The 15,988-nt window shown below is 31.8% G+C and overlaps 2 protein-coding genes across 3 annotated transcripts; one reads left to right on the forward strand and one right to left on the reverse strand.

The window, feature by feature from the left end:
- The first annotated feature begins 1,956 nt into the window (after nt 1–1,956).
- On the forward strand, nt 1,957–6,693 carry LOC110615543 (WPP domain-interacting protein 1). Of its 2 annotated transcripts, none has more exons than XM_021757446.2 (3): nt 1,957–2,233; nt 2,534–3,678; nt 5,763–6,693. In XM_021757446.2, the coding sequence occupies exons 2-3, from the start codon at nt 2,538–2,540 to the stop codon at nt 6,470–6,472; spliced, it is 1,851 nt and encodes a 616-aa protein (XP_021613138.1). In that variant the 5' UTR covers nt 1,957–2,233; nt 2,534–2,537; the 3' UTR covers nt 6,473–6,693. The 2 variants fall into 2 exon arrangements, with proteins under 2 accessions (XP_021613138.1, XP_021613137.1); XM_021757445.2 differs by having other exon boundaries at nt 1,961–2,233; nt 2,454–3,678.
- Nucleotides 6,694–8,517: 1,824 nt separating this feature from the next.
- LOC110614403 (high mobility group B protein 10) lies at nt 8,518–13,498 on the reverse strand. Its single transcript, XM_021755926.2, has 6 exons — nt 13,120–13,498; nt 11,263–11,341; nt 10,910–11,072; nt 10,746–10,817; nt 9,534–9,889; nt 8,518–8,790 (listed from the first exon to the last, which is right to left on the reverse strand). Exons 1-6 carry the CDS (start codon nt 13,305–13,307, stop codon nt 8,710–8,712), a joined length of 939 nt encoding a protein of 312 aa, XP_021611618.1. The 5' UTR covers nt 13,308–13,498; the 3' UTR covers nt 8,518–8,709.
- Nucleotides 13,499–15,988: the final 2,490 nt, after the last annotated feature.

Here is a 15,988-nt window from a genome sequence, read left to right on the forward strand (position 1 = left end):
TATTTAATTGATATGGACAAATAGCATGTAGAGAGGCCTTGGCTATGGCAATTAACAAAAAGCTTGTTGCAGTATGTGCGAAAGGAGATGTGTTATTAGTCATTCAAACTGAAAAGGAAGGCGATGGAGCCAGCAAGGCACCATCCTTGGGAAAGGACCCTCCTATATTTAGGACATAGCAAAAGAAAGATAATATTCGTGTCCTCCTTATTTTGAGTTTAGACTCCAAACCTTGAGTTCCTTGTGTACTTATGTAGGGCGAGATAAAAAGCCTCCTGCCGATAAATATCTTACCGGGAATGCGCACTGATAGATTTCACTGAGATTGAGACGTATGTATAAAAGAAATTAGGACACTCAGATCTGAGTGGACAATTAAAAGTTTGACCAACATATATGCAAATCAAACTTCCTACTCCGCCGACCTTATCAATATTAATATGCAAGCCGATTTCACCGATGTGTGGAACGGGCATGCCAATTTCTTTAAAACACATAAATTTTTTTTTAGAGTCATAATTATGTATGCAATAGAGCTGACAGAAAAGATGTGTGTGATGGATAAAATATAAGTAAAACGGTTCAATATTTATTAACCGATTATCCACCATTAATAAGCGGCCTGATATTTCTATCACAATATTCCACCACCATATACAATCCATCAGAATATCACAATAATGTTAAGTTATTAATACCCTTGAATTAGTTGTGATTGGAGGACAATTTTAATCAATCCCATATTCAAGAATCTTTTGATCCCTTTAAACAACTTCAATCACCAAGAAACATAAAAATCATCCCTATTAACTCTCATTCCAACTAATCAGGGCCATTGAACATCTTGCGTCCGTAAAATCTCAGAGTTATCATAAATAGTCTAAAATTTTTTTTATTTAGTGCGAACTAAACGCATTGTTAATGATTTTAAAATCTTAATAATTTAAATTCTGAATGTAATATTCATGTATGTTAAATGCTCAGGAAATCATGCGGCACATGCTTTTGCACTCTTTGATTGAAGTAACTCAATTAGAAAATTTGAATTTGAAATGTGAAAATTATTTATTATTTCTGTTTGGTTGACAAGAGTTTTTCTTTTCCATTACTTATTTCAATTTAATTAAGTTACTTTATGGGTAATGACTTTTCAAAAGATAACACATTAGAATATTTAAAGATTTTGCTGAAATAATGAAATTGGTTTTCTTAGTTGAATTTGTGTATTCTCAACTGATTTTAAAAATATTTGAAGATGGAAATTAATATGAATGAAAATATTATATTTTTATATGTAAGTTTAATATAATTTTTACCACAATGTTTAAAATGTATAAAACATGTTAACTTGATTCATTTAACCTAATTTAATAATAAAAAAAAGTTAAAATAAATGTTTTACGTCTTTTAATACAACTTTTTTTATAAAATAATATTTAAAAATAGGAAAGTAAGTTTAAAGCGAGAATAAAAAGTGATTGATAAAGGGAGAGTGAAAAACAGAGGAAAAATTTTTCTGTTGAATTCTTAGAAGTGTGTACCGTCCTGGTTAGCATTTATTTTATAATTTTGGAACCGTTTGAGAGATTTATATAAAATTTTAAAAACTTGATTTCATCAGTTTTTAAGGTATATAAAAAAATAAAATTTATATGTTTATTTTCATAATTGATTGATCAAATTAAATTGATTTATATGTGATTTAATTTTAATAATCTTTTAAAATTAATTTGATTCTGTTTTAATAAATTATATTTTAATTTTTTTATTTCAATTCCATTTAAAATCAACGAATGTTAAATACAAAGAACCAACAAATCAGGAGGCTAGAGAATGCGGGATACATAGTGGGGGTAATACGGTAACTTTAAAGAAACAGTACAAAGGCAACCTTGTCATGTGTAGTTGTATTCCAGATCAGATGGCCAGCAATGGCTACTGCTCTCCACTTCTAGGCGGTTTGAGGCTGTGGGCCACCACCTCTCTCTGGCCCATCACATCTTGCCCACCTTCAATTCTCTCCTTTTCCTAAATGTTTTATTGGGTATTATAATACTGTTCAAAATAAATTAGTAAATAATATATTGCCTATAAAACTGCAAATCCAAACGTAGTTTAGGGTTCCCATTCCCTTCGAATTTTATGATTTTGGGTATCAGCAATCATCATCTAATCACCGGGTTTCAGTCTTCAATTCAAAGCTTCCGTTTTTGTTTAGGGATACTTATAAAAGGTGCGTCCTTTATTTCTTGTATTCTTAAATTTTACTCTCTTTCGTTTTCTGGGGTCAATTGCAGTTATATTGCTTTAGTTTCCAAAATCCTGATTTCATTTGATAGAGATATGATCTTTATGATAATGAACTTGTTTTGAAGAAAACAAAACTGTTTTGAGTTTGATGTAAGAAAGTGATTCAATTAGAGTGTGCTTGATTTTTACTTTTTGTGTTCCAGATTGGGGGTTGATTTGAACATTAGGCTACTGGAATGATAGTTTGTTTTTCTCGATCTTGATCCAAAGGGACCCTTTTCAGATTTATGGATTTGGAAGGTGAAAATTCTGCTCTTGAATCTGTTGAAGACAATGACTTGACAACCAATCTGGATAGTGTTTCAAATCTTGATCAGAATAAGGGCAAGCTTAAGGCTAATGGGTCTTGTTCAAATGAGATTCACAACATGAATACTAATAGCATTGTTGATGCAAGTACTGAGCATCATGATGGACAAGTTAAAGAAGGTGAAAGGAGTGAGCAGTTAGAGTGTGAGAATTCTGTGAATTCTCAGCCTTCAACGGCTAAATCTCCTGTTGCAGGGTCACCAACTGCAACTAAAGGATATGGGTTGAGAAAGTGGAGGCGACTTAAAAGAGAGGTTGTTAAGGATGCTAATGCCAGTGCTGATAACAGTAAAATTTTGAAGCGGGGATTGTCTACTTCCGGGACTAGACCAGCAAACTTATTGTCAGCTGAGATCAAGCAAAGTAATGAGGTTTCTACTGGATCTGCTAATGTGTTAAAAAATATGGGTGTAATTGATGGGTTGGCAATTCGTGGTCCAAGTTTGGAATCTAGATTTGCAGTGGGCTCTGCTTTTTCTCTAGGCATAGATTCTGAGAATAGTGATGATCGAAGTAGCAAGTCTTCGACAGCTGCCAGTGCTCCAAGATTGAGGCATGATCTTCCTGCAGTGTTGGGATACATGCGGGAGAGGAACAGAATCAAGAATTTGAGCGGGAAGAGTGTTTCCAGCTCAACTCAACGAATTCCACAAGGGAAGGGACAGGCAGAAAGTAGTAAGAAGCATAGAGGAGAAAAGGTCAAAATTGAGAAGGAAAACTCTCATTCCAGTGTGGAATCTGACTCAAGGAGCTCCAACTTTGTCTTTCTGCAGGGTGTTTGTTCTGTGACCAGTAATGGAATTCAAAGTGAAAATTATGATGGAGAAAACAGTGATGATGGCCATGCAGGTGAGCAACAATTTAGTGAGGAAGTTCAGACTGGTTATGGCCAAGGGAATGTAGGAGAAGTTGAAAATGCTTCACATGATGATTTAGCTGCAGACGCTTCTTGGGAGGACAAGGAAGAGAAAAGTAAGAGCCATCAGCCTTCAGCAGATCAAGATCCTTTGGTTGAGTCTCTTATTACCCTCCAAACAGTGCAGGAAGTCCTTGAAAGTGGTCAGTGTGCCTCTATTTACAACTTTCTATAACCCTTTCCTATAAACTTTGATTTTCTGTTAAATCTTCTATGATTTTTGCTCATGCTGTTATTTTTTGGTGTTATCCAAGCTTGACGTTATTGTTTGCTGTCATTGACAGTTTTTATGTTGGTGGTGCTCCAACAAATATTTGTTGCAAGTATCTGAATATTTAGTTTACCTTTGTCCTGCTACACATTGTGGAAAAGCATAGAAATTATTATCCATAACAGGGATATCAAATTATTTACCTTACTTGGTTTGTCTGAAGTCATAGTGGTAAAATATCCATGCTGAAGGGGAGAAAATCTATGTTGTAATGCCATAACTTTGAGCATTTAGTTCATTGTAATTGCAATTAAAGAGATTTGCAGCTTTGGGTGGTTATACAGAGTATAACAAATTCAAATGAAAAAAGCTGGAAATTGTGGTTCTTAAAGATGGTTTAGAATGATAACCTACCATTGTCTTCTTGTTTTTTAATTATTACCAAGATTGTGAATATTTGGATAAAGATCCTTTTGGCATGTGAATAAAAGTTGATGTCGGAGCAAAAAAATTGAGAAGCCATTGATAAAAGGCCAACTGTCCTTGGGGCTTAAAATGGGAAGGATATGGAATGATCTGGATGCGTGCTGTATGCTTATTAATATTGTTTCCAGGTTGGACCTATGCAAATGTGATGTTTGACTTGATGCTTAGTGATATTGTTTCCAGGCTGTTTAATTAGGTGGCTGAACTGTTGTGGTTTATGCAAATGTGATGTTTGACTTGATGCTTATTAATGTTATTTCCAGGCCATTTAATTAGGTGGCTGAAATGTTGTAGTTTGGTGATTCACCATTTCACAGATGAGCTATATAGTTGTTACTTGTTAGCAAAAGCTATAGTTTTTTTTGTGAGGATTGAATCATTTTCAGGGGTGCCTTAAGGTGTCAGTCTGTGTTACAATTGTTTCTCGGCTTGTCTCTGTGTTTTGCACTGGGCCTTCTGAAGTAGAAGAGTAGATCTTGCTAAAATTCAGCAGGATTGAGAGGCTTTGCTAGCTGCATTTTACTTTGTAAAAGAGGAAACCTTATTCTCTAAGCCAACTGTCCTTTTACATGAAGAAATTCTTCTTTCTTTTAAAAAAATGATGACCTGATTTTATCATTTCCTGGATTGATATAAGTTTTACTATTTTTGAGAATTGAAGATATAAAATGAGAGTTGAGAAGTGATCTGAATGTTGTTTATGCCTTCACTCTTTTAATAGTACCATCTGTAGAAATTTTAATCTGGAATCCCTGAGAGAAACCAAGATTCAGCTGAGGTTGGTTCAAACTGCGAATGCCCATGTGCGATTTTGCTTTGCATGCTTGGCCTGAGTAGACTCTTTCTTGTCTTGCAGTGTTAGTAATATGAGATTAACTTTTTCAATAAGCTCTATCTTTCAATTAGGTCCGTCTCTTTCTGACTTTGTAGTTATTCGACTTCGTAGGCTTGTCCTAGTTATATTATAGCTAGATGATATTGTGAAGAATGCAAATCGAAGTCCCTTAGAATCAAGTTTTGATAGGCCAGATGCATGCTTGGCCCTTCCAAAATCTTAGTGGTCTGTGATCTGGAATTTTCATTGCAAAACCATGGAATATTTTCAAAGTGAAAGATAGATTTTGTAGATCTGATCTGATATGTAGTAGAATAATCTCACTCTTTAACAAATTATCTTCTTGAGTAGAGTTTTCACAATTATTAATGGTGTCTCAAATGACTGGTATTACAAATAGTAGATTCAATAATTAAGGATGTTATTCAGGAAGAAGCTATGGGACTTGACTCATCTGGCCTTTATTCTAAGCTGGTTTTCTTATTTTACATGGCTGTAATTTCACTCTCATCTGTTCATATGAGTGGGGGTTCTTTGTGTCTTTACAGTTTTTGTATTTCAGTTTCTGCTGTGCAACATAAGGATTATTTCATTTGGAACCGCTTTGGGTGAAATGAAACTGGCTACTTGAGGTGCCATAATTAATGAAGTATGGGGATATATTTGATCTAACTGAGTTAGGAATTCTGTTGCAGAGGTTCGAAAATTTGAGGAAATTGGGAAGATTACCAGCATTCCTCTAGATTCCACTTTTACTGACAGGGGAATCCATGAGTCAAGCTCATCTGACCAGTTTGATTCTGAAAATGTCAGACAATCAAGTTCCTTGGAATCTCAAGTGTTAAGCTTGACAGAAAATGTAAAATATTTGGAAAGCAAACTAGAGGACGCAAACGTTACGCTCACTGTAAAGGAATCCAGGATTGTAGAACTCGAAAATACCTTGATTAGTGCCAAGTCACCAACAGAAGAATCAGGAAACACCGCAGAGTTGCAGCATGAGAAATCGAGAGAGATTGAAACTGAGCTTGAGGGTCTATTCAAGCAAAAGGTCGAGGCCGAGGTTGAGTATTTGACCCTGAAAACAATGATACAGAAGGTGAGAGCTGCTGCAGGCGATCAACCCGCTCTGTTTGAACAACAGGAAGCCCTGGCTGGTGAGCAAGCGCAAGTGCTGAACAAGCTTGGGGAGGCAGAGAAGAAGGCCTCTATGCTTAAGAAACAAGCGGAAGAGGTGGAGAAATACCGCGGAGATATTATAGGGACTGAAGAGGTGTTGAAGATGCAGAGGAGAGTATGCAAGGCTACTTCATGTTTCTTTATCCAGTTGAGTTTGCTTATCTTGGTGTTTTGGTTATTAGTGTTGCAGATATCACCCCATTCTGGGGATGTTGTACCCACCTAAAGTACTTGAGGAAGATAGAAACCTTTATTTTTTTTGTTTTTTTGTGAAATTTCTGCATTTGTAGGAAAAAATCTGAATGCTGAATTTTGTTGATAGATTTCTCTTTTTCATGCTATGGGTGATTGGAGGGGTTGGAGTTGTAACAAAGTTTTCAGGTTCTGTTGTGCACATTTGTAATACTATCTGTTTTAATAATTCTTTTGAGGAGAGCATCATCATAAGCTGACAAGTCTGCATATGACTTGGAATTTTAATTTAATGACTTGAAGATTATGGTCAGCTATAAAGTTTTTTGGTACTCAGAATTTGATGATTTAGATTTTGAGGAATCAATTGTGAAAGAGTTATAAAATGTCAAATCCAATTATAACTAAATTTTAGAAAGCTACTTTGAATTCTCCGTTACTACACTTTCTCGTTTGATTTCCTATTCAGACACCAATTCTAAGCTTACCTATAACCTCTTTGATGCACTGGACCCATCCTCACCATTCATTGTCCTCAACAATGTCCACTCCGTGCATGCATTGCCAAAAGTAATTAACCGTACAGAAATTATATCATCAACGAAAAATGAAGAATAATAATATTCCACTCCATTGAAAAATCTTGAAGGCTTTCTGTATATATATATATATATCAAGTGGTTAAGAGTTTACGGTGAAAAGCCTGCCTTTTCAAGGGCAATTATGGTATTAAATATACAAGTATGTAATAGGAAAATTACATATTTAGTATATAAATTAAGAAAATTACAGTTAACAAAATGAGAGAAAGTTGTAATAGGAAAGGAGGAAGCATAAGATAGTAGCTTTTCAAAAGGAGGAGGAAATATATCCAATTTATCTCTCGGTAATAATTTTAAAAATAATATTTAGTATTTTAAATCAATTAAAAATAATATTTAGTGTTTAAAAATTGAGAGAGTGAATTATGAAAAATTACTTCTTAAAATATTTTGTTAACCATACCAACAACTATCAATTATTAATACGGTTTTGTTCGGTAATAATTTTAAAAAATTACTTCTTAAAATATTTTGTTAACCATACTATAACAACTATCAATTATTAATACGGTTTTGTTTGGTAATAATTTTGAAAGTAGCGTTTATTGTTTTGGATTAGCTGCATGCATAAGTTAGTTTCAATTCTACGAGTTCTACGACTACATCATGTACTATCTTTTAAAATTATGACCTAAAAATAACATTTTGAGATGTTGGAAAAAGGCTTAACACAGGGAATAACAAGCAAAAGGGAGCCTTCATTCCAATGGTGGTTATAGTAGCAGTAGGCAAGTTGGCTGCAGCAAGAAGCACAGCTCAACAATGTTGTTTAGTATAGCAGCAGCACTATATTTAAGGATTATTTGGCAACTCTCCTCAGGACTAAATTATCTAGAGTAGAACAGCAAGCAAACCAGCAGAGAGCAAAATGTGAGTTAAGAAAAAGAGAGAAGAGGTTGTATCACAAAAAGGCAAAAGCAGATGGTATTTGCAGGAGAGGTTTGCAGGTGGTTGAGGAAAATAAGATAGGCTGTTAAGAAAAATCAGATTGCAAAAGTTAAAAGAATCCATATAACAACCATAATATTTCAACAGATAAATCAAATTTGACTGTTACAAGTTAAGGTGTAAAATAATTTAAAAATAAATATAATTTTGACATATAAGAAAATAAAATTTTTTTAGTTTCATATATATCTAGACCTTGAAATGTATATTTTCTTTAATATTTCCAGATATATATATACTGAACATTTTGAATATAGTTATTGTTAAAAAATATCAACTAACATATTAATTAAAAAATTAGAAAATAGCAGCTGCACTCTTCTTCCCAGTCCAGCAGGGCAAGTCTCTGATCCATGTATCCTGGGCCAGAGCCATTCTAGGCCCAGGCATCTACTGCTAAACCATCAGGCCAAGCTATAGTCCACGTTTTGTGGGCCAGGTCACGCCTGGAGGCCATTCAGGCACAGCACACAAAAGAAACTCTTTTGTTAGCCCTATATTCATCATCTATGGAGAAAAGCAAAAGCCATTTCAAGCCATAAGACTAGATACTTTAATTCAGCAGCAACATTGCAGCATTTTACATTCCAGTTTCATAGGAAGCCTATCTGTCGGAAAATCTTTGATTCGAACAAAATGGAAAAGATGGAACAAAACAGAGAAGCAGCTACTTCCAGAGAAGATGGAAAATTTCATGTCCTAACTAGAAGAACATTGTTGGCTATTGAGCTACAGAAGATCTGCATTCCAACATTTCTGTCCTGTATCTCTCCTTGTCCTTCAAACCTTTCTCCTGATAAACCTGGGTCGCAACAATGCAAATTGTTAAGTGTTCCGAGTGAATACTAAAATCACAAAAAGCACCCTCCCCAAGTTCATTGAGTGTGTTTCTGCATTGTTGCGTGTTATGGATCGAGCAATATTAGATAAATGTGTCACACGCATATGCCTAGTCTCAACATGATATTTCAGATGTTCTTTAAACAATTTGAAAACCAGTAGCAAACATAAATTCCCGGTTTGAAATTAAGGATTTCATAAGAATTTTAAAAGAAAAAAGAAAAGACATGCATGATTGTGTAAGAATTCATTTCCTTAGAAATGAATTTTGTCAAACGAGTCCAAAAAATAGTAAATAAAAAATTTATTCAAGGATTTCACCCTCAACTTACTGGAACAACTAAAAGGTATTGATGAAATAGTAATGGAGTAGAACTAATGGCAAGAAGACTAAAACCAGCATTTCAGAAGTGAAAGGAAACCCGAAAACACAGTAAGAAAAAAATAAAAACTTTTCCGTGCCATTTCGGAGATTGTTTAAATCAATAAGAATGAACAAACTGATACAAAGACTACAGTCACACTGTCATTAGTCATAGCACAATTTTGAAAAATTGTTTATAAACAGAAATCATGAGATCATTATCTGCATGCACTAGGAGAATAAGATTAAAAGACGTACATAGTCCGAAATCATGGGAGTCAAGATCATAACAAAGAGATCACTTAAGAAAATAAAAGAGAAACGAATGTTTGATAACATACCTGCTTTTCTGCGTCTGTGAGGTTGTTCCATAGCATGCCAATCTTCTTGCAGATTAATTTCTCTTCCCCATAGTGTAGAGGCTTAAGCAGAGCATAATGTTCAGAGAAGAAGAAATTATAACCACTTCTGTAAGACTTGGGCTGAGAGGGATCATGTAACGATAGCCGAGATCTTTTTCGGCGCCGGCGAGGAGGTACATCTGAACTGTTAGAACCCTGAGACACAAATGCCTGAGGAATATGATACAGGACCCCTTTAAGTTGATCACAGCCCAAGTTCACAGTTACCAGATATCCATCATCAAATTTCCCATCAATATATCCAGTCACTGAGGTGCCAAGCTGCAATTCTGGACCTGCAACAAAAATTGTTAGGAATTCTCATGCAAGAAAATACTGCAGTTGTATATCAATAAAGGAAGAAATATAGATATAGATTATTGAAACAAATCAGTAATTTCATGGTTAACTGATAGTGGTAAAGAGGTAGCTTCAAAAACAAAATCCCAACATGTTTGCTACACAATCGTAGGTGGGGAGTTCAAAAGTAGAAGGAAAATAGCACATGTTCAAACCATTACTATCTGTTGGGAATAAATAATTTTGCAATAATTCAATTCAATTGATTTCTTTTCTAACAATTCTCTTGTTTGGAAGAAATGAATTCAATTCTGTTTCACTTGAAAATTTTTCATTTTAAAAAGAACTTAAAATCATGTTTGATTTTGCAAGAATTCATTTGAATTATTTTCTTATAAAATAAATCATGCTAAATGAAAGGTTGATGATCTGTTTATTTGTTCAGCAACTCAAATAAATATGAATGGTTGGAACAGTACACTTGTTTCAGTGCTTTATATTGCAACTTCAAAGGATATCTAGCAAAAACCAAAAAGAAAAAAACAAACCACATTGAAAATTTACTGAAAGAAGATAACATTTCGAAATGACTTTTGATCGGGGCAACAGACATGAGCACGGAAATCTTTGTACACATTCAGTCAAATGCCACAACTGACTCGAAAGCTACAGATTTCTTTTGGAAATTATTATTACCAAATAATCTCAAAATATATTGGCTAGGTTCTCGAGATCAAAGCAAAATATGATCTCTACTTTCTATTGCTAGTTCAAGAAAGAAGAAACACTAACAACCCGCACAAAAACGAAGACAAGTAAATAAAACTTAAAGCTAGTAACACTTGTCCTCACCTGGGAACTGATTCACAGTGGCACCTTCATCTTGAGCTGCAGACCCATTAACAAAATTCCCATTCATAGCATCTGTCAAAAAAGAAAAAAAAAGGTATATATGTCCAATCCACATGGTGACATACACATATATGCTACTGAAAAACCATGAATCTTATGTCCACCTGGAATTGAGACTGAAGGGCCTTGTTTCTGGAAGAGATAGACCTGCTCAAAGTGGTATAGTAATGATAGGTAATACTTCCTTAAGACAAAGGAGGCACTGGTAATTGTTGATGGGAAACTGAAGACTCCTATCACTTCCTTCCATTTACGATCTTTAATTACCTTGAATACAAGACATGAATCAGGTTATTTGTCAGAGTACAAAAAACTTCGGGAAAATCTCAAGTTGAAAAAAGTTTTTCACTAAAAAATTCCCTTCATATTCTTTTATTCCAAAGCCATTTACAAGAGGGTTGCCATGAAGTAATCAGATAAACAGATCAAAGATAAAAAAAAAAAAAAAATTTCATACCTTCTCAAGGCCACCACGAGATGTTACCTCCACAAAAAGATGGTGAAGATCAAGAGCCTTTCCTCCTACAGTAGGAACCCTGTGCAAGCAAGAAAATTATGTAATCCATAGTTCCATACATTCACACAGAGTTTATCTTTCAAAAAGAAAAGGCCATAATCAAAATAGAAAATCAATGTCTACAAGCATATGATGACATCATAGCATTAAATAAGAATGAAAAGAAACAAAAGCCAAGGGAAAAGGTTATGCAGTTAGTTTCTTAGTCCAGGTATACAATAAATAAGATTGAGCAGTGGCACTGTGAATATCACTAAAGCCAAAAGTCAGATTAGGTAAAGATAGAGTTAATGTTTCAATATTTCTGTCAAGCAATAGACAAATGTCTCCATAAGGTTAAAGAGTTTAAGATTCCTGATCAAATTTTTTTCTATCATAGCCACTTGGGAAGGAACCCTCTGCTTCCATGTAAAGTAAAAAAAAAAAAATGATAGAAGTACTGTTGTTAGAATCCTACAATTCAAATCAATTTTCTGATAAATAGATTCGAATCTATAAGGTGAATCATAAATTTGAATCAATTTTCCTACAAATCAATTTGAATCTATAGGGTGAATATTAAATGTACCTGAATTTTAGGATTCTCAATTCGATTCCATATCTTAGACATGCAAAGCTATAGGGTAAACGTGAATTGTGACTAAATTAAGAAAATCCATAGTGAATCAAATGAATCAATATAAATCGATCAAGTTTTTACCCAATTCAATTAATTAGTTATAAAGAGTTTGTTAGACATTAATTTACATAATAAATGCATACTATTCTATTATAAAGAATATTTCTAATTAGATAAATGATAATTCTATACTTATCAAAATATATCATTATGATATATTTTTTACTTATTTTCAGAACATATATTATTTTTAATTGATTTTTAGAATTTTTACGAATCTTACGATTTGATTTGATTCTCGATTCCATAACTATGGATGGAAGATTCACCTGCCTATTCAGTATCTCATAATAATGGACCAATCACTCATTAATGTATTAAAAATTTGAAGATCTTTGCTCTCTATGTATTTCTTCAACAAGATAATCATGCCAGTGTCTGAGGAACATCATTAATCAATGAATCCATCATTCAGATCCAAGGTTAGGCCTAAACGCCAATATCATTACCCATAAATGCGGCACAATGCTTATAAAGCAACTCCTTTTAAACGAGGTTGCTAAAACCACTGAACCTTAACAGAACATGACAGAACACCTATATTAAACAAAAGTAACATAATATTATGGTTCAGGCATCTCAAGAATCAAATCTGCAGAACCAACAGACAAGCTTCATGGCAGACTCAGACTCCACAAAAAAGACAAAGAGCTTGTATTCAATCCCCATTCGAAAGTACCAACCTTTTAAATCTTAACTTCAATTACATATCAATGGCACATTGAACCTCGAAAAGGCTGCCACATCCTTCAAAAATTTCAGAAACTCGAGACTCCAGGAGAAAGAAATAATTTGCGGATTCTCACCATTTAATTCTATGTAAGAAACTAGACCAGCTATCTAAAACCTACCGTCTAATATTGAGTGCCAAGGTCACTCCCCACGGTTAGAAATTAGCAAAAATAATGATTTATTTCACAATAGAAAAGAAATACTGGTAACTGAGCCGCTAAAATCAAAATACCAGCAAAATAAATAAAAAAAATAAGACAAACCCATTAATTCAAAAAAAAAATCACAAGAAACCATGAAAAAAATAAGGACCCAGAAGGGAAAAAAAACTGAATATTACAAAGAAAGGAAGTCTGAGAAAAGGGTTTAAAGAAAAACCCACTTACATGAATTTGGTACCAAAGGATTTGTGGAAAGCTTTGAGCTTTTCCCAGAAAAGGTCTGAGCTTCGAACGATATCTTCAAACTGGGCGGTTGCTGGAGGATAAGACTTGAAGGATTGGCCGTTTCTTGTCTCACCGTTTGACTCTGGTTGTGCTGAAATAACTGCAGCAGTTGGTTTATGGGTGGACATTGTTTTTGATCAAGACAAGAGAGGTAAAGAAAGATTTAGCCTAATAGATTTTCTGAACAATAACAACAGAGAGATTAAAGAAAATGTTCAAGCTTATTCCGATTAAAGATGGAAGTGAGAAAGCACAAAAGCCCAGAAATTTGTTTGCCAGGTTTTGGATCAAAGGCAATATTGTAAGATTGAAATGCTACTTCCAATATCATATTTGGAAATTTTTAAATGTTATTATATTTGTAATTATGTATGAATAGCTTTTTCATATTACTTTATTTTCTATTTATATTTTGTTTCCTCATTTATATTTTTACTAAGGAGATACCCATATTCTTATCTAAAGTTAGAAATATATAAAAATGAAAATAATTATTTATATAAAATTTTGTATTATTAATTAGCTCTATATCGTTATTTTATTTCAAATTACAATAATGATGACATAATTTTTATAATTATCAATCTTAAAAAAAACTATAAATATATTAAATATTATAGTGCAATTAAATAAATTTTATTTTTAAATAAATCGCTACTTATATAAATTTACAAATTTTTTTTATGATGAAACCATGAAAACAACAAAGTTATGTTATATATATATTAACTTTTAAATAGACTAAACAGAAATTTTTGAAACGATGTAAATGGGTCTGGCCAAACACGACAAAATTCATGTCCGAGTTCAATTATCCAGTTAACGATCCCTTAGCCATTGAAATCCAAGAACATTCAATTTTAATTTGCAAATAAGTAGAATTTAATTTTTTTTTCTCAATTAAAATTTTGTATTAGTCCTGGCATCATACAATATTATTTTATTATTTTTTAATAATAAAACATTTTATATAATAAAAATTTATTTTTGTATTTTTAAAAATTAATTACTATTGTTGTTTTTTAAATATTTATGTTAATTAAAATACCCAATCTTTTATGTTTTAAATTTAAAAAAATTATTATTATTAAAAAATATTATTATATTGAATTAAAACTCATGTAGTTATAAATAAAAATATAAAGATTTAAATAGTAAAAAAAATTTAAATTAAGCTTATTTAATTTTTTAGTAAAAATTAGAAATTTAATTCGATTTATTTTTATTTATTACATGACATAAATGATGACATGTCACTGAATTTAAAATTTATTAAGTGATATCTTGGCTAGAGCAACTGCATTTTTTTTCCATCAGCAGGACAAAGCATGTGCAAGGCATTTGCTAATTAATTTTTTTAAAAAATATATATATGTAAATATTTACATATTAATTAAAAAATCACATAAAACAGAGTGACGTGATTTGAATTTTGGTAAATTAAAATGTATTATGATTGTTGACGAAATGGTATGTGATTTTAAATTCAATTAATTAATTATTGCTTTGGCAATTATACAGTACTATAGACATATTGAAAAAAATTGTACTATATCCATTAACAATCTATTATCTATTATATCTATATAAAGTTGATGTTTTGAAATTTAGAAAATAGGATTTACAGTGTGGTCATAAGTTTAAATAGAAAACAAGGTCGAGAGGAAAGTTTGTCCCTAATGGTCTTTCTGCTATAATATTATATGTCCCTATCGTTTAGATTCGTATGTATGGAAGCGTCAGAGTCCCTTCCGTGCCAGACGATCATTTAATTTCTCTCGGCGCACATGTGAATATGGCTGCAAAGTGACTGAAATTATTGTCATTTTTCATGTCACGTTAACGGGCCAAAATTCTTTCTATTGAATTCGGACTTGTGAGTGATCCGACTTGTTCCACGTGCTTGAATCAGGACTGAATGTATTGGATCAGTCTGTCTAAACTTTAGAAATTTTGAGTTTGATTTCTTTCTTTGGGCTTAGCCCTGTTTTTAGGCGGCCGCAGTCTAACAGTCATCAAAAGTAAACGGTTGGAGAGTTGAGAGAATAAAAAAATACTTTTTTTCTAATATTTGGAATTATTTTAATAATTTTAAATTTTTATTAATTCTTATTTTGTATTTATTGTTAATAATTGATTGTTTTTATAATTTAAATTTATTTAAATTATCTTTTAAATTTTTTTATATAATTCATACTTTTATAATTTAAGTTCATTTAATTTGTTTTTTGAATTTTTTTTAGATAATCTATATTTATTTAATTTGTCTTGAGTTTTTTTATACAATTTATATTTTTATAATCTAGATTCATTTAATTTATCTTCTAAATTTTTGTGTACAATTCATGTTGGTTTAATTTATTTTTTAAATTTTTAATAAAAATTAATTTATATTTATTAATTTTATTCTAAAAAATATATATTTACGTTTTTACGTTGGATTGATATAATTTTAAAGTATATTTTTTTAAATAAAAGTGTATTTATTTATAAAAAAATAAAATATTTAAATTTCTCGTAGTAAAAACAACAACAAATTTATAAATGTTGAAACTTAAAAATATTTATTAAATAATGAGCAAACGTATAAAATATTTTTAATTAAAAATTATTATTATAAAATTACTAATTTTTATAGATTAATATAATGTTATAAATTAAAAGGGTGATTTAATTAATAATAAATTTTATTTGTATTATTATTCGAAATAAATATTAAAAAATGATTATAAAATAATAATTGAAAAAAATTATATTTAAAATTATTTTATTAAAGAAAATAATAAAATATATTTTTTATATATAGATA

This window comes from Manihot esculenta, chromosome 5 (assembly GCF_001659605.2).
Source record: "Manihot esculenta cultivar AM560-2 chromosome 5, M.esculenta_v8, whole genome shotgun sequence".
Classification (NCBI taxonomy): domain Eukaryota; kingdom Viridiplantae; phylum Streptophyta; class Magnoliopsida; order Malpighiales; family Euphorbiaceae; genus Manihot; species Manihot esculenta.

What these genes read in the sequence shown, in the direction of transcription:
- LOC110614403 (XM_021755926.2), bottom strand. Translation starts at nt 13,307, where the DNA reads ATGTCCACCCATAAACCAACTGCTGCAGTTATTTCAGCACAACCAGAG. An exon ending in TCCTTTGGTACCAAATTCAT is followed by an intron (nt 11,342 to 13,119) that starts GTAAGTGGGTTT and finishes TTGCTTGCACAG; the next exon opens with GGTTCCTACTGTAGGAGGAA. An exon ending in CACTGTGAATCAGTTCCCAG is followed by an intron (nt 9,890 to 10,745) that starts GTGAGGACAAGT and finishes TTTTTGTTGCAG; the next exon opens with GTCCAGAATTGCAGCTTGGC.
- LOC110615543 (XM_021757446.2), top strand. Translation starts at nt 2,538, where the DNA reads ATGGATTTGGAAGGTGAAAATTCTGCTCTTGAATCTGTTGAAGACAAT. An exon ending in GCAGGAAGTCCTTGAAAGTG is followed by an intron (nt 3,679 to 5,762) that starts GTCAGTGTGCCT and finishes ATTCTGTTGCAG; the next exon opens with AGGTTCGAAAATTTGAGGAA.